Consider the following 26,155-nt stretch of genomic DNA (forward strand, 5'->3'; position numbering starts at 1 on the left):
GTAGCCATAATGGTTCAGCCGGCCGGAGGGATCCGGCCCCCCAGCCCCCTTCCACCCCTGATTTTATCCTAACATCATGAATGATATAATTAGTGGTCTAACATTGATAAACTAGACTAATTTGAGATATTATTAAAAAATATGAATATTTTATTTATATAGTCTGCATTAATCGTTTATTAGTTCGTTCATGAAGAAAACGTTACATTTTTTACAATTTCAAAAATGTGTTCCACTTGACAAAATATTTAGAGTTCAATTTTTTTAACCAACATTTACTGAACATGAGATGATTTTTTTTATATTTTTTCATGTACAATAACATACGACGCATAAAGATAATAAAATTTAGGTTTAGTACATGATTTGCTTCGGGAACTTATCCAAAAAGTTTCATTGGCCCCTTGAACTTTTAAAGTGTCTCAATAGCCCCCTCAACTTATATAAAATATTCAGTTAATCATCTGAATTTGCGTAAAATGTAATCAACTAATCACTCGATTACAAAAAAAAAAAATTAAATGCAGAAGATGTATTACACACGTCTTAAAAAAAGTAAAATGACCAAGTTCGGAGTATGTGATTCTAACATTAGAGAATATAAGTTTTATAGTCGAGTAAGTAAGAACTTCATTTTTTATAATTATGTAATAACATTCTAAGGCACGTGCAATACATCTTCCGTATTTAACTTACTTTTTTGCAACCGAGTGATCAATTAATTACATTTTATATAAGTTTAAAGGGTTAATTGAACATTTTATACAAATTGAGGAAGCTATCGAGACACTTTGAAAGTTTCAGAATGTCAATCAAGTTTTTTTTTTTTTTTGAAGGTATATTAAGCCTAAAATTTCGAGAAAACTCTGATGTCCATGACTTATGAACGTTAAAGCTTTAATTATAATATTTATTACTCTTAAGACTTTTTTGACCTTTTTCAAAATGGTATATGCTTCATTTTATTTAGAAAAGTACATTTATGGTGGAACCTCTTTTACTGTATAATCTTATCTATCATTGTCCAGCCTTATTTCAAGTTTATCTGTTTTCAAGTAATTCATGGGTAGGACAAAATTAAACCAAGACAAGACAAAACAGTAAAAAATTACATTCTACAAATCATAAAGAATATAATTAATTATATTTCCCTAGATAGATACTTACAACTTTAACCTTATCCCTTATCAAATTCTGACTAGATAGATAGAGTGGTTATTATAATACATATGTTCAAAAACCATGCTTAGATAGAATGATTATGAATACATATTTTCGGCCACATCACATGCTATAGATTCAAATGCTGGATTGAAAGGGCCACGTCCTGACACAACTAACCGTTGTGAAATCACATGTTTGTCTTTGCTCTCAAAGATGATGCAATCTAGGACAACAAAATATTCCTGTCATAACATGTCAATTTTTCCTCCTTTTGGATAAGGCAGTAACAATACTTCAATTCAATCCCATAAAGAAAACTTCTTAGAAAGTAAACATAAACCAACTAAAAAAGCTCAAATTGTTCAAACCGCTTAAACTAAAAATCTTGAGCTCGAATCTTAATACACATAAAACTTTAATTAGGGAAGAATCTATCAAAAGAATGCTTGATGAACCTCAAACCCAATAATAATAATAAAAAAAACTGACGGCCCGGTGCATTACGCGTCCCCGCTAAGCGAGGGTCCGGGGAGGGGTCCCACCACAAGGGTGTACTCGGGGCAAGCCTTCCCTTGCCAATTTTTTTGGCAAGAGGTCGCTCCTAAGACTCGAACCCGTGACCTTCGGTCACACGACAACAACGTTTTACCGTTGCGCCAAGACTCGCCCCCAATAATAATAAAAGAAAAAAAAAAGTAAACCTATCACACATGTAGACTTGCTATTTGACACTATGAACTTGTAAATTTTTAACCTCTACGACCCTTATTTGCTGATTTGGTAAGATGGGTGTGCGGTTCAGAAGGTGAGACCTATCCATCGACTGTTATACCTGACTCCAGCCCATTCATTCAGGGCGATGAATCGATACAGATAAGTTGAGGCCTAATTCCTGATAGCCTGTTCTGGCTACTCAAAGCATCCATCCACAGACGCATACCTAAACGGAAACTAAGTTCCCACTCATGACCCATATAACAAGCTACACCAAGTACGAAGTGTAGAACAATTAGCTCAAAAGGACTGCCATTGTATAATCATTCATCAACAGATACCACTTCCCATATTGGTCCAAAATTACATGTTGAGAATGTTAAGGCAAAAAGTTAGAAGTTCAAATGTGATTGACCCAAATACAAGTACAAAGTGTAAAATAGTAAAAATTGTGTAATCATATATTAATCCTAAAAGCAATAATCTCAAATCCAACCAATGAGACAATATAAACATATTCAAGAGCAGGTATACAGGATTCAGATACCTGTATAGACAAAAGAATTGAAATGTGCATCGAGGAATAATTATATGTTTGAAATTTCTATTTTTTTTATTCTATTTTCTTTTCTTCTTTTTTTTTTTTGGTTGAAGAATGAATATTGAATACATAGCACATAAGGAACCTGTCCACACAAATAATTTGTATTATGATATCAATTTACAATATGTACATGAGAATTAGAAGAGAAAGAAAGCCATGGATTTGCATCAGCAGCGATCTTGTATTTATCAGAGTCAGTAACATTCTCAAACGCTGAAAAGATATTGCCTGCATTTTTTTTTTTAAATTAGTAACTAACCCTCCATTAGGCTGGCCTTTGACCAACCTTGGCACAATAAATTAAATGGTAATGGAAGGCGGCATTATCACAGCACAACTTGCAAACCAGGAAGATACACGGACATCAACCTGTAATCCAAAAACAAAGAAATATTATAGTTTAACAATAAGCTTGTCTTTCAAATCTAAACATTCTTTCACCTTGATAATTGTTATTCCGTTGATATCATATTCTAAAGGGATAAATTGCACTCGGGGTCACCGGAGTTTGGTGTCTACATTTTGTTTCAATTAAGTCATTCAACTTTGTTTTTTTCTGCATTAGCAATCATTTCAAGCGTGATGCCATGTCACTCTTCAGGCGATTTTTTCTGTCTGAAATGGCCGTAATGACTTTATTGAAATAAAAAGAAAATTTCAAAGATTTTATTGAAACAAAATGAAGTTCATTGACCTTTTTTAACCTAACTCCAAACTTTAGTGAACATCAGTGCAAGTAACCCTATTGTACATAGTTGTTAAAAGCGCCAAGGGGTCCTGGAGCCTAGGCTCAAGGCGCAACGCAAGGCGCGCGCCTGAGGAACCCAAGCAGAAAATAAAAAAGATATATATACACTCTATTACTAGTTCAAGCATATCAATATTTGATATCAATATCATTAATACTCTATTACTAGTTAAAGGATAAACCTAAAAAACACTTCTGACCACACAAACAAGACAAAACCACATAATACTTCATAGAGACATTAACATATACTTAACGTCTTAACCTAAACACCTAACTAATGATACTAAACTAATAACCGTTCATTATCAATCCAAAAGAACACAAAAAAAAAAAAAACTAATTCCAAGTTGCACGTTCTGTGCTGGTTCTTCTGTGTCACAGTTGCTTGTGAGTGTCGCAGTTTCTGTTTGAGTGCAGACTATTCTTTAGGTTAGTCAGCTCTTAATCCCTCTCTAGTCTTTCTATATTTATGCCTCTTAATATTCTTATTTAGATCATTCTTATTTAGATCAAGGGTTAAGATTAAGTTTATTTAAATTAGATTAGTGATTGATTAATCAACCATTTGTTTTACACAAATCAGTAAAAATAATAAAAAAACTAGTGAAAACATAATGAGGGGCACCTTGACTCGGGCTCTGAAGCCCATGCGTGAGGCGCGCCTAACAACTACGCTATTGTACAGATATATCCCTATGGTAAGAAATAATAAAATGAGATAAGGTACAAATTTAGCCATATAAAGAACGGATTTAACCTCCATGTACAAAACAATGTAATCTTAAGCCTCACTTTTACCAAACAGTGCAATTTGAAGCCTCATTAATGGAAGATGTTTTTTTTTTCCATGTGCAATTTCATGTTACGACCATCCTCCAACCTTACCTTGAGCGTTCTAGCCCCTTTAAGGCTTGAAATTATACATCTTCTTGTCTATGAAAAAACTCATCTTCCATTAATGAGTTCTCAAAATGTTGGTAAACGTTCGGCTTAAGATTGCATTGGTTTGTACTTGGAGGCTAAATCAGCTCTCCCAAATAATCATAGGATTAAATTTGTACCTTATCCCTAATAAGGGTACATGGAGCAAATTTGGACCCAGTTAACAGAGCACATAAAACAGGACTCTTACCTAGACTAGACCCAGAGGTAGAGGCAAGGGGCTAGGAGTGGCACCTCCGGCCATTAGGAATCACCCCTATAATGAGGTGTTCTCACCCATGCCCACCCCATTAGGAATCTATGGGGTGCTTATTGCACCCCAGTAGATGAAGGTTGTGAATTTTCTTTCTTTTTAGTCCCAGGCCAATACAACATCGTTTCGGTTTGGGTATTTGCACCCAAACAAAATAGTCCAGGTTGAGTTTGTTTTCTTCATTCCAAGCAATCAAAAGTTGACTGACTCTTCTACTGCCTTAGCCCAAAAAAGTTCCATGTTGAAAACATTTTTACCATTTGTTACGAGGTATACCTACACTACCTAAAAACATTATCCGTATTTTAAACTAGAGAAGTTCAATTTTACAACTTCTCAACTCCTTAACTAACTTAAGCCTTGAGTCTACAATGCAAGAATGAAAAACAATATGAAAAACAAATTTAACTAAAGAACTCACTTATAAAATGTCATGGAACCGTTTTAACCAACAGCTCAAGCTGATAGTTAAAGGTCCACTTCATATTAATAGCTGACACACCCCACACGCGAATGACTACTAGGCTTGAAGCGTCCACAACACAGGCCCAAATTACCATGTCCTGCAAATAACTCAACAAATGGGGCTGCCAGGAATGGAACCCTGGACCACTTGGTCACACTAGCTGGCTCTGATACCATGTCATGGAACCGATTGAACTAAAAGCTCAAGCTAATAGTTAAAGGTCCACTTCATATTAATAGCTGACATAAAATATTAGTAGATTATAAAGTTCTACCTGAAAAGTTTATGCAAACAGTTTTTCCAATCTTCCAAATGAATGTAGTGAACTCAACACACACTATATAATTAACCTTATGATGTCGAAGTACTGTTCTAATAAAATACTTTAAGCATCAATAATCCTCGTTTAAATACACCTTTTCTTCAAATGTTGGACTACTTGCATTACTATCTGTCAAATTTCTTGTATAGGGTGAGTGATTATTCTTCTCTAAATGCATAACATGATATATGGACAAATTCGACAGGAAATGATATTATCATTTTCTAAGATGGCATAAAAAATGTTCATTTTCATAAGACCGTACCTTCTTCTGAGAAAGCGAAAACACCTCCAAGCATGTCATCAGCGTCACCATCTTCCTCCGATTTTTCCATATCACAAGGAGTACTGCTGTTGTCCGCAAAATTAACTTGAGTTGTTTCATGGTGTTCACTTAAGGTTGATACTTCACAATAACCCTCTTGAAATAACTGCTCAAAATCCAATGAATCACTAGTTGGATCCTCATCTATAATATTCATGATCAAGTCGGAGCGATTGGAACTTGTGTTCGATGCTTCACTGGTTACACCACTATTGGGTGACTGAATTTCTTTCGGGATTGTTCTTCCAGCAGAAAATGAACCACTTGTTGAAGACGTTATATTACTATCCATAGAATTAGTATCCTCGGGGGAATATCCCAATTGAGGTTGTTTGAAAGAATTTGAGCCAATCTCTCTGTCATCAGAGCTTTTATACAGGAAGGCTGAAGTTAAAACAGAAATGCTGCCTCCGTCAACAGTACTTTTACCGGATTGGAGAGTGTGAGGATAAAATTTTGTTGATGATCCTGGTAAAAAATTGACAGGAAATGAGCCACATTGTGAAAAAAAGTTAAAAGAAAATATACATAAAAATCGCATATTACCATCAGAGTTTGCAACTGAGCCATTTGAGAGCAACTTAGAGGAGGAAATAACAGTGTCTGTCAACTCTTTGACTTCATGAACATCAGTCACTGAAGTTCTCGAGCGTCTTTCACTACTGAGACCCCTGTATACAAAAAGCAAAATCAAGATCGGAATATAAATGGAGGCAAATTTGGTGATCATTTTTCAGAAGAATACATTCATCATTTCTAATAGAAAGATGTTATTCTCGAATCCACTTTTTTCTACTCAATGCCAAGCCACCAACCAATATGTTTTTTTTTCATCAGAAATCATTACAAGTCATTGTTGAGATGGATGTGTAGTCATACGAGAAAGGATCGGGTGAGTAATGAAATAATTAGGACAAAAGTAGGGGTTACATCTATTGAGAATAAAATGAGGGAAAACCGACTAAGGTGGTTTGGCCATGTAAGAAGAAGAGCGCTTGATGCGCCGGTTAGGAGGACTGAAGAGTGGCAAAGGGATGTAAGCGATAAATGAAGGTTTTAATCGTAAACCAACAAAGAGGTTCTTCTCTAGCTAAACTAGAAGGAGTGAATCCCAATAACAAGGTATAAACCTTAGGTTCTCAAAGAGAATGATATTTGATTGATAAAAGTTATCTCATCCTTACAAAATGAGGGTTTAAATACATCCCCCTAATGATAACAAAAGACAAGGACTACCCCTACTAGGGTTACAATAAGGTTATCAACAAAAGGGTAAAATAGGTGATACGCGCCGACAATCAGTACAAAGGTACAGGTACGGAGTGTCAGGGTTGTTGGTGAATTACTTCGGGAGGAAGTAGATTGAGGATCCTCCCCATGGTCAGGTGTCGATACGTCTTCTTGTGTACTCCTAGATCCGCCCCGCTTGTATGTCCTTGGGATCCGCCCTCCTAGGTACACCCTCCGTGGATGTGATGCCTGAGGATCCGCCAAGGCGCGCGTGATCAGTGATCCCAGTTAGGATGTCCGCATCAGGTAGGGGAAGACCTAAGCAAACTTGGAGGAGGGTGATCGAGAGTGATATGAGTGTATTGGGGATTGAGGAAAATATGGTAGTGGATAGGAAAGAGTGGAGGGAGAGAATTTGTGTCGCTGACACGACTTAATTTCACGGTTTTATATGATGGTTCATGTTAGCCGACCCCGAATCATTTCGGGACTAAGGCTTTGTTGTTGTTGTTGTTGTTGTTGTAAATCATTACAAGTCATGAATTTGTCCATAAGATAATCAATTTTCCACAAGAAGATAATGAAATTGGTAGGCTGAAGTCTTCTATTCTACAATGGAAAATTAAATACATAAAAACCTGACTATGGAAAGTGCATTTGTATTGTTTGTTAAGTTTCCCTTATTGTTGAAAACAACAAACCAGGCTTTTTTTTTATTTTGGTAAGAATCGCAATGCACGTGGTGATAGATGTGAAGATGACCTAAAAGAAACAGGACCTCGTCAAATACATAGAAAGTGGTAGTTACGTCAGTCCATTGGTTGACAACACAGAGCCAAATCTTGCAATGCCAGGATCCACATGCACTGAAAATTGTCTTTAGGATGTTTGGAAACAGACAATTCAAAATCCAACATAACAGGAAAAAAATGCCATTAGGAGCTTTGAGATTAAGCAAGAGCATTAAGAAAAAGGAGTTGTGAATTAGGTGTGGTGTCTGCTTGAAACATTAACTAATCTGGAGAACAAGCTTGTTGTCTACTTTTTACTCTCTTCCACAAGCAATAAGCTTTACTTGTGAAAAGGATTGGGAAGCCATTGCTACCAACATATAAACTGTAAACTGATGAAGACTGAGAGCCAGACCAAATATTAAAATCCAAACCCACTAATTATAGTGAGTCTCAACAAACGCTTGCTGGTGTTGTTAATAACTTTAATAGGATCTAACTTAAAACTGCTTAACCCATATGTCAACACCTAAACCATGAAACTAGTGTTTGCCCTACCAACATGTTAAACCCTAAATAAAAACAAAGAGCTAGCTAAGTCTTCCTCCTGCTATACTTAAATGAGATTATTATAAGACATGAGGACTACATTATTTTTATTCGTAAAAGCAAAATAGGACAACCATCTGAAGTTTAAGCCAATACCCCACACCGTGACAACATTGACTAGAAATGAGCTATCCTATATGAAAACGAAGAGCTAACCAAATCAACCTTCCTCCACCATGTGCTTATATGAGATTATTACAAGACATGCACAGTAGAATAAAAGCATATGGAACCACCACAAACTTGTCCAGGGCATTGGCTATTATGGTCACAATATTGCACAAACAATGAGAAAATAGAGAAGCTATAAGTGTATGTAAAAGGTGCATGTAAAATATCATTAATCACTTTGAATCTTAATAGAATTTAATTTAAAAAGAAAATTCCACAGCAGAATTTCACGCTTCAAATGGAACATGACTAGTTTTGCATTAATCAAATTTAAGAGTAAAAGTATACTACTTTGCAGTGACAATTGAAGACCAAAATCCCATTCTGTAAGACAGTGCTAGAACAAGTACCCAAAGTTAAAAAGACTTGGAAGGAAGGCATAAAAGAATACACTCAGACGAAGTTGTATGCAAATAGGATTATTAGCATAATCAATAACCAAGGGAACAGCAGTTATTAGATGGTTATCACAAAGAAAAAGCTCACCTCTCACTCCAATTAGAGACAGTCCTGTGAAAATGGTCGAAAACAGGCAATAAATCCTTCCGTCTTATTTCAACCTCTTGAACTGAAGCCTTCTCTATTTCAATCTCTCCACCAGGACGATCTTTCATGATGCACCCTTCTGTGGGCTCAGGATGACTAATCACATAAAAGTACATCTAAAAACACAAATAATTCAAACATAAGACAGTTGAAACATGACTAGTGGAAGCATCTAGCATTTACTCAATGACTGATACCTTAGATTTCTGCCAAATTGGTATCCTCCATTGGCTCATATGCACCTCTGCATTAGAAAGATACAAGTGCTCATGGGCCTTTGACAAGTCCACTTGCCCAGGATCATATTCATCACAATCAGAAGTTTCCATGGGAGTATCTGTTGTTTCCTTTCTGCCTAGAGTAATTCCAGAAATGCATTCCTCTCTTTCAGGCCAATCTGCTCTTCGACAAACATCCCACCACTGAACAGATTCAACATTTACTCGTAATTCCTCCTCTTGCATTGGCACAGAAGAAACTTGTCCAGTTCTTAAAACACTTTCAGTTGACTCGCCCCCTACAGATGACAGCAATTTGTATTGAACTAGATGACCACAAGGGGTGTAAACCAATAGGTGTTCTAAAGCATTAACATTTTTCAAGTGAGCAGGTTGCAAATTCTGAGGCACACAACTATGAAAAACAGCAGCAATAGCACCAGATTGCACTGAGATCTTTCCTGCTGCAGAAGATGCAGCATTACTAACTGTGTTGAGCCAGCCAGTGTTATTTTTTATTCTGCTCACCACAGACAAGGTAACAGGCGATGGCGGTGATGAAGAAAAAGATTGCTGGTTTACCATAAATGATGGAGTAGACCACCATGGTAGAGATATAACTGGCATAAGGCTGGGTCCATCAATATGTGAATTGTGAATCTGAAGAACATTCTCACCACCAAACGGGGAAAGAACAAAAATATGGCAAGTGCCTCGAGATGAAATGATAGCAACCCATTGACTATAATTACTGAAGCAAATGTCTTGAATCACCTGTACAATAAGCACAAAGAGAAAAATCTCCATAAGCATACAAAAAGGTAACAACATTTGAGAGACAAGGGAGGCAGGAACATACAGCTGATGTAATTCCTCTGTGCAGCTTATAAAGATGTACATGAGAAGAGCTCCAATCATGACATTTAGAGCCTGAGCCACTTTGAGAGGAGGATGGCATGATCCTGAATATATTGATATTGTTTCCATGGATGGAGGCAGTAACTAGAAGTGTACCACTTGGATCAAAACAAAGTGCAGAGATTGGACTGCTATGAGCTTTGAATTGAGATATCACAGCTCTTGAAACAAAATCTTTCACAACAACCTGCAATGTAACAAAAGAGAGAGACAAAAATAGGCAAATGATTGATTATTAATTGGACATGCATTAAATAACTTCATTTAAAAGTGAGTTGCATCCCCTAACACTTGCCATGTCAAAAAATTATATTGTCATATTGAACATCTTAAAAGATCCTTCTCCATGAAAACTGAAATTAAGTACATGATCCATAAGACAAAATGGAACACAGAAGCCAAGACAAAAGCAACTATTTCATTTTTTTTTCCAAGAGGCATTTATGCATCATTTAAAATTCAAGTTCTCATAGTGCAGAAAACTAACCATTCCAGCGTTATCAGTATCTGCAGAATGTGTTGCACCCCGACCAGCCTTCCAACTTGAATTTGAATACACAGGAGAGCTAGAACCATCAGGTACAAGATCTTGATAGTATCTAGACAAAGTCTTGTATCCCATGTCACCCAGATTTATTAACCCAGCAGCTAAGTGCTTGCTAGATTCCATAGCATAACGAGCCATCAAATTCCCATTGCCTGGTGAAGTTGATGGACTGACACCAAGGGGAGGAGTAATACTTTGTGGACTTAAACGGCCTGCATTTGACACCAAAGGGTTGTCCGAAGCATAAGCTAACCATCTGGGACCCACAGCCATTGGACCGTATCCAATATTAATCCCACCAATTCCTTGGCCTCCCAACTGAGGGACAGGATAAGTGAGAACACTAAATTTGTTCTCTAGACTCAGAGCATCAAAGCAGTATATCTGTCAGCATAATATGAAAAAAAGGCATTAGCCTAGTTAAAATATTTACCTCCAACAGAGCAAGCCAAACTATTCCTACACAATTAGCAATTTAGACATCAGAAAAAAACTTCCAGCAACCAATGTCTCAATTATCTTGCAGTCCTGAAATCACCCTATGGTCTACAGTACTCTTCCAGTATTCATGCTAAGACTACTGCTTTAGAAATGATTTGCAAACCATCTAATATAAACTTATCCTTACTTGTGATGCGAGCCCCACAGCCACTATATGTGGACTGCACCTAACCATATACACAGTTGATCGAAATCTCAGGACGTGAACATAATTATGAGATCTTAGCGAGTAAAACCGCACAGTGGTAGGAGTGATGGAAATATTCCCCATTTGAGACTCATTATAACCATCTCTATGCAGTAAACCTGAGCTCTTTGATTCATCACATGCAACAACCAAGAGCAATGGATGTGATACTCTGAATCCTTCACGGCCCTCAGATTTTGCAGGGACGGGCTGTATTTGTAAGAACGTAACTGGATCATCATGCTTTGATACAAGTTCAATGACATCAGAGGCATCTTCCACATCAATTACTTGAAAGCCATTGGAGTACCCAAGCAACAGAACACGTTTGAAGGAAGATGGACCAAGCTCTAGTTTGTCAAAGGAAGCCCACAATACCTGTTTGGCCAAAAGAGGTCTTTATCAAGTTCAAATAAAATAGTGAATGATCTAAATCACATAAAAGCAGGAACAATAGCTATAGAGTAAAATTCACACATTCAGTCACATGTCAAAGGCATTAGTTATGACCCTAAACAAGATGTAATCCTGTACTATATATTATTAGTAGGTTTATACCTAACAATTATAAAGCAACAGATATGAAAAGGACCAGAACTAGAAAATCTAAAATAGGCAAGGAGAACATCAGTAACAATTGCTTTCTGTATAGTTCAGTAACATATATTCCTAATTTTCATTTAAAACTATCAGGATAAACAGATTTTTTTCTTCAAAAGAGAGAGAGAGAGAGAGAACAGAGGGAGAATGATGAATACAATCCTCCTATCCTCCATTTAAAAAAATGTTCTCCTATCATGCGTAGAATAGAAATGCTGTGCAATATCAATGCCAGCGAATAGCTCAAGAAATGAAAAATTATAAGAATCAAACTATTCAATCCTCTTCACACAGAACTGAAAAAGTAAATTCACTATCCAAAGCTTCAATTTGTTTCCCGTCATATGATATGAATTTAACAAAAATTAAAAGAAGTTCATTACTCAACTAATAACAGTTCTCTGAACTAAGCCACCAGCAACTATCACTTAATCAATGTGCATTTCTTAAAAGCAATAAACTAAGGCAACAAATATCAACCATCGAAACTCGTCTCTCCATGTCCTTAGCTTTACTTGGCAAACAAACAGAATTTCACTTCAGAAATTAAAATCACAAAACCTCAACAGTCTATTTCATTCGGATGCAAATAATCCAACTCAACGCCGCTAAAACATCCACCGTTTCCAAAACCACTAAACAAGTAAACAGATAAAAAAAAAACAAAATCGAAGTCAAAAGTAAAATTTTCCAACATATTCATAAACAGCAAATGAACCTGGTCTTTGTGGCCTTGATTATCACCAGAAATAGAAGCGGCAACAGAAGCGCTAGCGGAGCGAACACCGGAAGAAGCAGTCTTAATACAAGAGGAAATGAATTTCAATGAATTTGGGAGAAAGCCATTGGTGTTAGTGTTAGTATTATTATTTGACTTGCTGTTATTCTTCATAATCAAACAAAAACTATCCCGTAAAAGAAATCAGCCAAAACACACCGGCCACCGGCTGCTACCGGAAAAGGAAGTGTCGCCGCCGCGATCAGTAATAGCATAAATAATTGAATCGCGAATAAGTTAATTCCGAGGTGAGAAATTGGATTAGATGATGTTTGGTGCGGTGGTTTTGGAGTTTTGACCTTCGAGAGAGACAGAGAGAGAGAGAGAGGAAACGGTTCTTTGCTTTTGCTTTGTGTTTTCTTGTATCCTTCCTTTTAATTAAAAAGGAGATAATTATGTTTGTTTTTGCTTTGGAGATTGAAGTTCAATGAGTTCGGCTGTTTGATTGCTCTGTAAGCTAATTTCGGGTAATGTCAGTGGCATCCTATGAACTTCTTACAATTTTCATTTTCGTCCCTCATTTTTTTTAATTCACTTAAATTCAAACCTAATTTCACTTTTGCTCATCCAATTAAAATTTTGAAAAACTAAATTCAGTTCAATTAGGTTTCTTGGTTATGGAGAATTAAATAAAAATACACTTTGCTTGTTATTATGTTGTAGTAATTTAATGCTTAGATTTTTTTCTTATAAACAACCCAAATACACTATAATTAGTATCCTTTTGTCTTGTACCTTAATGCAAACAATGATATATTTAGGAAAAACTGTTTTTTGTTATTAGTTAAATTTTATTGTTTTCCAATTATCATTTGCTTCTGTGAAAAAAATGTTGGGTTTCAAATCCAAAATCCTAGATGTTATGTTACAATCTCATTTGTTATTTCATTGGTCAACTAATTAAAATGAATTCACGTTTACTGAAAATACATTTTGTTAAGTTGCTCTTTATTTAGGATCCAGTAACTTCATGTCCATCATCATTGAGCCTATTCTGATATAGTTTCTTCATGATTGAATCCTTACAAGTCCATCAGTTTTTATCTGACATGTCTTAAAATCAACACATCGTAAGTTGAGAATAATACCAATTGTAACAGTCTAACGTAGATATTATGGATATAGATAATATGAATATATGTTGTGAAGTATCTTAAACGGATCCCAACAATAGGGCTCTTTTATCCCAGCAAAACAAATTTACAATTGAAGGCTCTTTGTAATAAAAACTATTATACAAATGAGAATGTAGATGACATGAAGTTGAAAGCTTATAGTGATGCAAACTGAGCTCGTTGTAGACAAACCATAAAATTTGAAGGGGGATATTGTGTGTTTTTAGGCAGTTCACTTATCTCTTAGAGAAAACAAAGAATCAAACCACAGTTAGTAAATCCTCTATATAAAATGAGTATATGGTATTGAATACTACTTCTTGTGAACTTATTAAATTAACATATTTGTTGAAGGAATTACATAGTGAAGTAAAATAACTAGTGTCTTTATAGTGTGATAACAAGGCGGCAATACATATAGCTGAAAACTCAATATTCAATGAGAGAGCTAAACACTTACAAATGGATTATTAACTACTCCTTACATTGCATCATATCAAGTGGCTGATGTTTTTACTAAACCCCTAACTTAGGCTATGTTCTTTTTGCCTGAAATTAAGTAAACTGAAATGAATGTCACTGAATTAAACTGGACTGAACTGAACTGAATTCTACTGAAACTGAAATAATAATATAATCATTTAAAAATAGCAATAATTAAAATAAAAAGCTTATAAAAATAATAATGGTTCTAATAATAATAATAATTGAAGGCTTCAATGGAGAAATCTAATGGATTTCTCTAACTTCTAAGGGACGGGTAATGAACTCGGATGTAATCAATAAGTAAATCAACAGATTTAGGCTTACCTCTTGTAGCGCAGATCCGTTGAATAGCAGCGGAAATAATTCACCTTCTGTATCACCGATCTAGGAGGTTACCACACCGAAGGAGTAATCACCTTTTATTCACAAACTAAGAACGAAACTCAAAGACAAATGAGAGAGAGAATGGGGCGCATATGAAAAGGAGTATTTTCTATTATACTGTCTTAACTTGTGTGTTAGGGTTTTAGTCTCCCTAGCTATTTATTTATATCTAGGTTAATCCCTGACCCTAACCCTACTCCTAATCAGACTAGGTTACGGGCGAGCCATAAATGGATCAGTAAATGGGCCAAAGCCCTTTTACTCCATTTATCTCTACATCTTTCACTCGCATGTAACGGAAACATATTCCATCACTTTGTCTTGTTTATACTCGCAAATAGTTCGTGCGACCGACATACAATCGAGAATTCAAATGTTGTATACTCGTTGGAGATATACAACCTCTCGAATTACGTGCGTAATTAAGAAATGGTATGCTTTATCATAGACTTTGTATCACATCTACTGTAATTGTCATTATCTCAATAGTTCATCTATATTCACAAGCGTGCACATATGCACAACTATCCGGATTTGCGAAATATAAGACTACTAGATGTGAATTAGTACCTATCTCTTGAGGGCATCCTTCCAAAGTAGCCAAAATGAATTACACTTCTTGAACTAGTTAAGGGTATCAAGGATAACGTTTCGATAAAAAACTTGTTTTTCACGTAGAGAGTCTCACGCTAGGAAAAAGTGAGATTGTTCTTTTTTCATCTCCTGGTCACAAAGCACACGTGGTATGAAAAACATGTGCTATGGTGTTCTAATCCTTCCATCTGAAGAAAGTGAATTTCTATGCTCAAAACAATACCATATGAAGGTTTCAGTTTTGATGTGCCATACCATCTAACTTTAGTCTATCTCATTATAGGACTACATTTGTCTATCTTAGACAGAAGATTCCATTCAATCAACTCTGATTGAAATCTGAGATTATAAATAATCTTTTATATACATATATTATCCACTCATATGCATATTTCTATCCTGCATGCTAATGACCCTATATCCATTGTTATTGCAAGACGGCGTGAGTGAGGGTAAGTACTCGTGTGAGTGAGCTGCTACTCTGCCTAACATGCAAAATTGTAAATATTAACATACAATATTTACATATACGTGTATTATAGGTGATTCAAAACGACACATTATTGAATTTGAAACACATGTCACAAAAGTTACATGCAGTAGAAGTATGTTTAGATCCTACGTAATCCCTGAGACCTAATATGTTTTACAAAAACATCTCTCTTGATAGGTTTCGTTAGAGGGTCAGCAACTATGTCATGAGTCGAAATATATTTCATACAGACTTCCTTGCGTGCAACTAATTCTCTAACAAAATGATATTTGATCTCAATATGCTTTGCTTTACTATGAAATCTTTGATCCTTAGAAAAAGAAATAGCAGATTGACTATTGTTGAAACACCTTTCCACATGATTTTGATTTGACAAAATTATTTAAGTAAATCTCCATGATAAAAATATTCCAACACAATTAAATTTAAGTGCTTTGATTTAATTGTACTAATGTGTTTGTTCAATGTTGAGTAAGTTGATTCATAAGAATAGGAACTAAGAAATCTATAAGAGAAAGTCAAGACCAAGTCAGCTGTTGAAAGTCACACGGCCGAAGTTGAGTAAAGTGCAACTCAGCCTTGAAAAATAAAGTCTTCTGTAAAGCTTGAAGGCGAAGCTGCTGAGTCAAGCTGAGTGATTGTCAGGTCAGCGTCAATGATCGGTCAACTTGGAAGACAAAGTCTATCCATTTTCTGAAAAATTCAGAAGCTACAGAAATCTGTCGGGAAGACTTTTCGAGAAAGAGCATGGACCATCTGACGTCAACAAGAAGACAAATCTGGCATCTGACGAAGACAAAAGACATGATTGGCCTGTAGCACTGAGTGTTGACCAAGTGACGACGAAAGAAGAATGTTTTCCCACAACGGCTATGTCGGGACGCAAATAATTGATACCTCAGACATCACTATAAAAAGGCCACTTCAACACTTGAATCAAAAAGACAAACAATAGATCTTCATCAAGTCAACATTTGATAAAATATAAAAGCTCTGTCTGAAAAGAAAAAGCAAGCTCTTACACCAACTCCTATTTTTGTGTAAAAGTCTAGAGTGATTTATTCATCTAAAGTGTTCTTTGTTGTATCAAGAACAATTTTTTATCATTTGTAAAAGGTTAGAAAAGAGAGGCTGAGTACTCGATTATAATACTCAGTGGTAGAGAAAGGCTGAGTACTCAGTGGTAGAGATATGATTGAGTAGAGGAATAGAGGAAGGTACTCTTGCATACTCAGTTGCTATTTGTAAACGGTTTGTGCTCTACCTTTAAAGAGCTCAGTAGAGGATTCAAAAAGCTCGGAAGGATTTCCGGGGACTGGACGTAGGCGGAGAGGCCGAACCAGGATAAGTCTGCTGAGTAACTTCTAACCTTTTATCTTGTTATACATATATTGCTTGCTAAATATTACTCAGTGAAACAATAATTTGCATATGTTGAGCTGAGTAATCTGAGTGCTGAGTTGAAAATAGACCTAAGTGTTGCTTTCCAACTCACAATTGAAATAGCTCTAGTCAACAGTTGACTAAAGCTGTCTCAAACCCTACTCACTGGTGCTGACCTAGAGACTGAGTAAAAGTCTTAAACTTAAAATAAATCAGCCTTAATATAAAAAAAATTTAATAGTTCCTAACCCCCCCCCCCTTGGAACTAATATTGTCACGTTACACGGGACCAATAAGTGGTATCAGAGCCTAACAGCTCACTAATCAAGATAAAACTATCTTGAGCTGATCCCTGTAATGGCTGAGAACAGCACTCGTTTCCTTCCTGGAAATCAAACAACTCAGATACTCCCTGAGGGATTGTCTATCACTCGGCCTCCACTGTTCTTTGGGTCTAACTATACTTTTTGGAAGAACATGATGAAGAATTTCATTCAGGCAAAAAATATGAGTGCATGGCTAGCTATAGTTCAAGGCCCTTTTGTTCCATATGAAACCATTGACGGTGTAAAAACTGTTAAAAGCGAGGCTAAATGGTCAGAGGATGACCTCAAAAAATTGCAAATAATGCTTCGACTATAAACATGCTTCAATGTGCTTTAGATGCTGCAGAATACAATAAGATTTCAGGTTGTGAGTCAGTACAAGAAATCTGGAAGAAGCTGGAAGTGACCTACGAAGGAACCAGCAAGGTTAAAGAGTCCAAAGTGAATCAACACATGCGCTTGTACGAGCTGTTCGAGATGAATGATGATGAAGGCATCTCTGAAATGAATGCAAGGTTCACTAATATAATCAATAAGCTCAAGAGACTCGGCAAGAACTTCACTGAGGAAGAACAGGTGAAGAAAATTCTAAGGAGTCTTCCCAAAAGCTGGCAGGCAAAGAAAACAGCTGTTGAAGAAGCTTAGGACCTGTCCACCTATAAGTATGATGAGCTTATTGGATCTCTGCTGACCCATGAGATCTCAATGAAGAATTTTGAGGCAAAAGAAAAGTCTGAAGACAATAAGCAAAAATCTCTTATCATGAAAGCTGACTCAACTGATGCTGACTCATCAGATGATGAGGAAATGGCCATGTTCACTAGAAAAATGAAAAGGCTGTTTCGAAAGAATGACAAACACAACAGAAAGTCATTCAAGAAAAGTGACAAATACAAAGCTGAGTCAAGTGACAGCAGACACAAGAAAGACAGCTCAAGACCCGTTACTTGTTTTGAATGTCATCAAGCTGGACACATCAAATCAAGCTGTCCTACCTTGAAGAAAGATAATAAGGGCAGTAGAAAGGCAATGGTGGCCACTTAGAGCGATAGTGATGAGTCAACCTCGTCAGAAGCTGATGCCACTGAGTCAGCGAACATCTGTTTCATGGCTGACGAGTCTACTGACCTCTGCCATTCTGAGCAAGCTGGCCTCTCGGGTTCATCTGACCATGAGGAACACTTAACCGAGGTAATGTCCCTACCCTTGCCCAGAAATGAAATGATTAATGCCCTGAGTGATCTTTATACACTTATCAAAAAGTGTAACAAGAAAATACGAGCACTCAGCAGGCGATGTGATGAGATTAAGGAGGTCAAGCTCAGTGACCTTCGACATCTTCTCCAGGACAATACCAGGCAAGATGAAAATCTAAAAATCATGCATATGTTTGTCTCTAAAGTCCAATCAGATTCTAAGAAACTGAGAAAGGACATCACATTCATTCAGAACCAGCTGATGGTTCCAACTAAGAAAAATCATCATCAGAACGCTGAGTACTCAGGTACTAGTCAGCGGAGATGGAATACTCAGTAGAATGGTCAATGTAACTTCTGTGGAAAGAGAGGACACACCACAAAGGTGTGTTGGCATGCTCAGCACCAACGTGCTGACCAGCAAGCAAAGTACCCCCCAAATGGAGGTTCATTGTAACTTCTGTGGGAAGAATGGCCACACTGCCAATGTGTGTCGCCATAAAATAAAATATGATACATCACTTGCTCAGCCTAACAAACAAGGACCCAAAAAGACTTGGGTACCCAAAGATAACTAGTTACATTGCAGGTGGGCCTGAGGTGTGCTGAGAAGTCAAAACTATGGTACATTGACAGCGCATGTTCAAGGCATATGACTGGTGATGAAACTCAGTTCATCACACTTGTGCATAAACGAGGAGGAAATGTAAGTTTTGGAGACAACAAAAAGGGTAGGATAGTAGGGTCTAGAACTGTTAGTGGTAATCCTACTATTGAGTTAGTCTCCCTAGTCAGAGGATTTGAATATAACCTACTGAGTATAGCTCAGCTGTGTGACAGCGGTAGAAAGGTTATATTTGATGCCATTGAGTGTAAAATACTCGAGGGCAAAACAAATGAGTTGATTCTAACTGCACCTCGTGCTGACAATGTTTTCATGCCGAATTTAGAAAATTTTCAAAGAATATATGCTTAGTGTCAAAGGAAGATAATTCTTGGCTATGACATATGAGACTTGGTCATGTAAGCATGGACCTCCTTGCCAAAATAGCAAGAAAGCAATTAGTTGAGGGATTGCCCAAACTCAGGTTTGAGAAGAATCAATTATGCAATGCTTGTTAGCAAGGAAAACAAATTAACAAATCTTTTCAAAGTAAAAATGTAGTCTCAACCAAGCATCCATTAGAGTTACTACACATGGATCTCTTCGAACCAGTCCAGCCGCTGAGCTTGGGTGGTAGGAGATTTTCTTTGGTCATTGTAGATGACTTTTCTCGGTACACTTGGGTCATCCTACTGAGTAGCAAGGATGAAGCCTTTGAGATGTTCTCAACATTAGTTAGAAAACTTGAAAATGATAAAGACCTAAAATTAGCTCACATCCAAAGTGATAATGGTGGAGAATTCAAAAATCAACAATTTGATGAATTCTGTGAAGCCAGTGGCATTGACCACAATTTTTCTGCTCCTAGAACTCCTCAACAAAATGGGGTAGTTGAGAGGAAGAACAAAACCTTAGTTGAAATAGCCAGGACAATGCTGAGTGAGAATAGGATTCCAAAGTATTTCTGGGGAGAAGCTATCAACACAGCATGCTACATACTCAATAGGGCTCGAGTCAGAACTATACTAAAGAAAACCCCCTATGAACTTTGGAAAGTATGAAAACCCAACATATGATATTTTCGTGTCTTTGGTTGCAAATGTTTTATTATAAATACTAAAGACAACCTTGCTAAGTTTGATTCAAAAGCTGATGAAGCTATCTTCTTAGGCTACTCAACAAACAGCAAAGCATATAGAGTGTTTAATAAACGAACTCATGTCTTAGAAGAGTCTGTACACATTGAGTTCAGTGAAACTGACCCTGCAGGAAAGGTAAATCAACCAACTAAGGATGACCCATGCTCAGCATCTGCTGACCAAAATAGAGCCGCTGAGTCACTACCTCAAGGGCTGACCAAAGTTAAAAATGAACTTCAAATTAATTTCACTGACCAATACAAACCTGTAGAGATTGTTGAAACACGTACCCCTGAAGATACTACATTGCTGAAAGAAATCAAGGCTCCAAGAGGACACTCTGAAAGTAGCATTATTGATGCCGCTTAGAACACCCTGATGACCAGAAATCAACTCAAGAGATACCTCAGCAACGTGGCTTTCCTGTCAGTTCTTGAACCAAGAAACTTCTTAGAAGCTGAGAACGATGAATTCTGGATAAATGCAATGCAAGAGGAGCTTGATCAATTCAAAAGAAATAAAGTATGTGATTTAGTGCCCAATCCAAGAAGTCGGAAGATTATAGGAACAAGATGGGTATTTCAAAATAAGCTAGATGATCAAGGAAACGTAGTTAGGAACAAAGCTAGACTTGTAGCTCAAGGTTATAGTCAGCAGGAAGGTATTGACTATGGTGAGACCTTTGCCCCTGTGGCTAGATTAGAAGCTATAAGGATATTGTGTGCATATGCTAGCTTTATGAACTTTAAACTATTTCAAATGGATGTCAAGAGTACTTTTCTTAATGGAGTTATAAATGAAAAGGTTTATGTTAGTCAGCCTCTAGGGTTTGAGGATCCCAAGTTCCCAAAACATGTTTATAAACTCAAAAAGGCTCTGTATGGTCTGAAGCAAGAACCACATGCTTGGTATGAAAGGTTGACCAGCTTCCTGCTGACTAGAAACTATGTCAGAGGAAAAGCTGACACAACCCTATTCATTAAGAAAAAGGGTAAAGATACCCTGCTGGCACAAATATATGTTGATGATATTATTTTTTGTGCTACTAATGAGTCTATGTGCAAGGAATTTAGTAAGCAGATGCAAACTGAGTTTGAAATGTCAATGATGGGAGAACTCAACTTCTTCCTTGGACTTCAAATCAAACAAGGCAAGAATGGCATCTTTATCAGCCAGACTGAGTATACCAAGGAGATATTGAAGAAATATGAAATGGAAAATTGTAAGTCAATATCTACCCCAATGGGTACTGAGACTGTGCTCTGTGCTGAAGAAAAAGGTAAGTCAGTAGACAACAAATTGTACCGAGGTATGATTGGCTCTCTACTCTATCTGACGGCAAGTAGGCCAGGCATTCAGTACTCAGTATGTTACTGTGCAAGATATCAATCTAACCCTAAGGAATCTCATTACATAGCTGTAAAAAGAATCCTTAGATATTTGCAAGGCTCAGTGAATGCAGGTTTATGGTATCCTAACACTAATGATTTCACACTCATTGGATACACTAACGCTGACTATGGACGAGACAAGCTTGAGAGGAAAAGCACCTCAGGAGGATGTCACTTTCTTGGAAGATGTCTTGTGTCTTGGTTCAGTAAGAAACAATCGTTAGTAGCCCTGTCAACCACTGAACCTGAGTACATTGCTGTTGGAAGTTGTGTTGCCCAAGTTCTGTGGATCAAACAACGGCTAAATGACTATGGAGTTCAAACTAAATCAATTGAAGTCAAATGTGATAAGAAAAGTGTCATTGACTTATCAAAGAATCCAATCCAACACAGTAGGATGAAGCATGTCAGCATTAGGCATCACTTCATCAGAGATCATGTACTCAAAGGTGATATCAAGCTGATCTATGTCCCAACAGATAAGTAGCTTGCTTATATCTTTACGAAGCCGCTGGCTCGTGAGCAGTTCAACATATTGAGAGAAGCTATTGGTATGTTTAATCCTCTTCAATAAAATTCTAAGTGCAATACATGTTGAGTGATTATTGCATGCTGAGTGTTTATTATATGCTGAGTGAATATTTATGCTGAGTGATCACTACATGCTGAGTTAACATACACACTGAGTGATTACAACATATTGAGTTGCTATCCATGCTGAGTGTCTTTACAACGCAAAACTATAAACTTGGTTTATAAACTCAGCACTTCAACTACTGAGTACATTCATTGCTGAGTAAGACAACTTGCACAATTAGGGTTTACACGCATATTTAAGTAGCTAACTAGGATGACGTAAGCGTCATGATTAGAAAACCTATGCACCGAACCTGTCATTAATGTCAGAATTAAATGGGATTGAGTGGTTCAAATTCCCACTGTTACCCTGACCTATCGAATTCACTCTTGCCAGCTATAAATAGTGAACGATTTCTCACTATTCACCCTTACACTTGATAATTTCGCACGCAATCTCTCTCTCTCTCTCTCAAATCCCCAATCTTCTGCATTTCTCAAGAACTTCTCAAGAACACCATGTCTGACGATTCCCAGAACCGTTCAAGTGACCAATATGAGGACAATCATTCCGATATCAATCCCTCCTCTCCAGCTGAGAGGGAGTACCAAGAAACCTCCTCTTCTGAATCCCAACAACAAACTCATGGTCAATATAACCAACCAATGGTCGAGGTCAACATCCTTGGTCAGAATCCCCGTACTGAACACTCAACTCCCACCAAGAAAAAGAAGCAAAAGAAGAACAAGAAACCTAAAGAGAGAACGTTCACCGCTGCATTTGACAACATTGAGAATCTTGACGTCATTCTGTCACGCTGGTTCTCCAAAAGCTTTGTAGAAGCTGAGAAACCCTACTGCGAATGGATCTCCAAAAATGGATGGACCAAACTCTTCTCCCTAAATGGCTTGACCTATCTGAGGCTAGTAACTGAGTTCTACTCTCACCTGATGATCGCCAAGGACGATGTTGACTATATGGTAACCCACGTTAAGGAGAAACAGATTATTATCAGCCCCTCCTATCTAGCCGTACTGTTGGACTTAAAGGAGGAAGGAACTGAGTTGAGGAGAACTAATGACTATAAGCGAGTCAAGTATGTAGCTGAGTTCTGCAAACCAAAAGATCATGTGGGAGAAGTCTCAACCACGTGTCTTAGTCAGCCCCAAAGGCAAGCACACTACATACTGACCAACTACCTTTTCCCAAAGGTCAACTCCTCCTCCTCAGCATCCAACTTTGAGCAATACTTCATCTGTCATATGCTCAACTATAAACCCTTGAATATGCCCATATTCTTGATTGGGGCATTTCAACGGAGCACCGGGGTACTCAGGATGGGATCGCTCATCACCAAGCAAGCATTATGACCTCCATGGTCTCTCAGCAGCCCAAGCAAGCATTCCTGGTCAAACTGGCGGATCTTCAGCTTATGATGGTTCACCATATGGACTCAATTGAGGGCAAAATTAATGCGCTATCTACCGTGAACTCATCAACCGCCACTTCTGCTGAAGTCACACATCACTTCAAGCAGCTGACCACTGAGCTTTCAGAAGCTCGAGACCTTATTTCCTTTTCTTCTCAATGCACGTTTGAACAATTCGCTGAGGCTGTGCGCCTACTCAGCTTGACTAGAGAGGAAATAGAAACTGACCAGGTCAAGACCAATGACATCCTGCACTGTGCCAGATTGACCCTTGAGCACGTTAGACATCAGTCAGCTCAGCGCCACATCTATGATGCCTCCATGCTCAAGATGTATCATCAATCTTTTGCCTGGATGATTGACTCTATTACTTGGATGGGGAGATCACTTGAGTTCATACTCAGTGTCATCAGCTCCCATATGCACATTCCGACATCCAACATGGCAGGTGGTTTAAAGTTCTTTGACGGTCTGAAGGAAAGTACAAGTCAACTCTAATATTACTCTACCATCCTGACTCATGATGTTCAAAAGGGCCAGTTCTATGCTTCTGCCCCTCAGCCTGATGCTAGCAAAACGGGGGAGAAAAATAAGCAGACAGCAGAAGGAACTCAATAGCAGCATCATCCAGGCTCAACTCCTACTGCCCCGAGCAAACAAACCCAGCAACAAGGAACAACCAAGCCTAGCCAGCAGACCAAACCTAAATCTAATCAAGTTCAAGTTAACATCAAGAAATAGAATTAGCTTGTAACTTGTGTTTTGTAACTGGCATGTTTCTTGTTGAGCTGAATATCTATAAAAGCATCTTTTCCCATACTGTCTTTTATATATGTTGCTTTATCTGCTGTGTTGATCTACATGCTGGCCTTTCTCATATTACTACTCATTGAACACAATAAATTAAAACTTGTGAACATAAAAATTATACAAGTACTTGGCCACTGAGTAAAACTACTCAGCCCCAAATTTGTCTACTCAGTGTAACTTCCACTTCAATAACTGAACTTAAAGTAATCAACCTTCGAAACTGAGTAAAGATAAAATGTTCCAAGTACTGACCTTTCTCTGAAGCTGATCTTAGACTCATTTGATTAAATCTTAAAAGGTTTAGAGTAAAACTAAGTCAGTGGTTCAATCCTTACGACGTAGAATCTTCAGAAGATTAGTAAAGGTCAACTATCATGGGGGAGCTCAATACTGAGTTCTTTATTGAATATTTTTGCCAACATCAAAATGGGGGAGTTTGTTGAAACACCTTTCCACATGATTTTGATTTGACAAAATTATTTAAGTAAAACTCCATGATAAAAATATTCCAACACAATTAAACTTAAGTTCTTTGATTTAATTGTACTAATGTGTTTGTTCAATGTTGAGTAAGTTGATTCATAAGAATAGGAACTAAGAAATCTATAAGAGAAAGTCAAGACCAAGTCAGCTGTTGAAAGTCACGCAGCCGAAGCTGAGTAAAGTGCAACTTACCCTTGAAAAATAAAGTCTTCTGTAAAGCTTGAAGACGAAGCCGCTGAGTCAAGCTGGGTGATTGTCAGGTCAGCGTTAATGATCGGTCAACTTGGAAGACAAAGTTTGTCCATTTTTTGAAAAATTTAGAAGCTACAGAAATCTGTCGGGAAGACTTTTCGAGAAAGAGCATGGACCATCTGACGTCAATAAGAAGACAAACCTGACATCTGACGAAGACAGAAGACATGATTGGCCTGTATCACTGAGTGCTAACCAAGTGATGATGAAAGAAGAACGTTTTCCCACAACGGCTATGTTGGGATGCAAACAATTGATACCTCAGACATCACTATAAAAATGCCACTTCAACACTTGAATCAAGACAAACAAGAGATCTTCATCAAGTCAACCTTTGATAAAATACAAAAGCTCTGTCTGAAAAGAAAAAGCAAGCTCTTACACCAACTCTTAGTTTTGTGTAAAAGTCTAGAGTGATTTATTCATCTAAAGTGTTTTTTGTTGTATCAAGAACAATTTCTTATCATTTGTAAAAGGTTAGAAAAGAGATGTGTTAAGCCCAAAATATACCTAAAATATCATTTATATTTACATCAGTTTTGCTATGAAATCGTGCTATTTATATCTATTTAGAATACTTTTACGTTCGAATATGTTTCTTTCATGCAAGGTACCTTAATATTTGGTAAAATCCAAATAGGAACGAAAAGAGGTCAAAAATGAAGGAAAACCCCTACAAAATGAGTCAAAGACGATGAAAATCAAACACACCGAAACGAGGACGAGGACGAGGACGAAGTCAAGACGGAGAAAATTAATCCCGTGTCATGACCGAGAATCCTCCATTCTCGGTCGCGACACGCATCGCCCAGCTCTTCCCCTCCTTTCGTTCGAAGGCTGAAAAAACTGTTTCTCCATTCTCGGCCGAGAATTTACATTCTCGGTAAGTTTAGATTTTCAGGCATCACTATATACA

At 37.3% G+C, this 26,155-nt stretch overlaps 1 protein-coding gene across 1 annotated transcript; it reads right to left on the reverse strand.

Moving 5' to 3' along the window:
* Positions 1-2,565: 2,565 nt before the first annotated feature.
* On the reverse strand, positions 2,566-12,971 carry LOC136207272 (autophagy-related protein 18h). The gene is made up of 9 exons (XM_065998562.1): positions 12,518-12,971; positions 11,140-11,577; positions 10,452-10,895; positions 9,906-10,151; positions 9,026-9,820; positions 8,769-8,944; positions 6,088-6,212; positions 5,482-6,009; positions 2,566-2,851 (listed from the first exon to the last, which is right to left on the reverse strand). The coding sequence occupies exons 1-9, from the start codon at positions 12,689-12,691 to the stop codon at positions 2,847-2,849; spliced, it is 2,931 nt and encodes a 976-aa protein (XP_065854634.1). The 5' UTR covers positions 12,692-12,971; the 3' UTR covers positions 2,566-2,846.
* Positions 12,972-26,155: the final 13,184 nt, after the last annotated feature.

This window comes from Euphorbia lathyris, chromosome 9 (genome assembly GCF_963576675.1).
Source record: "Euphorbia lathyris chromosome 9, ddEupLath1.1, whole genome shotgun sequence".
In the NCBI taxonomy this organism is placed as follows: Eukaryota; Viridiplantae; Streptophyta; class Magnoliopsida; order Malpighiales; family Euphorbiaceae; genus Euphorbia; species Euphorbia lathyris.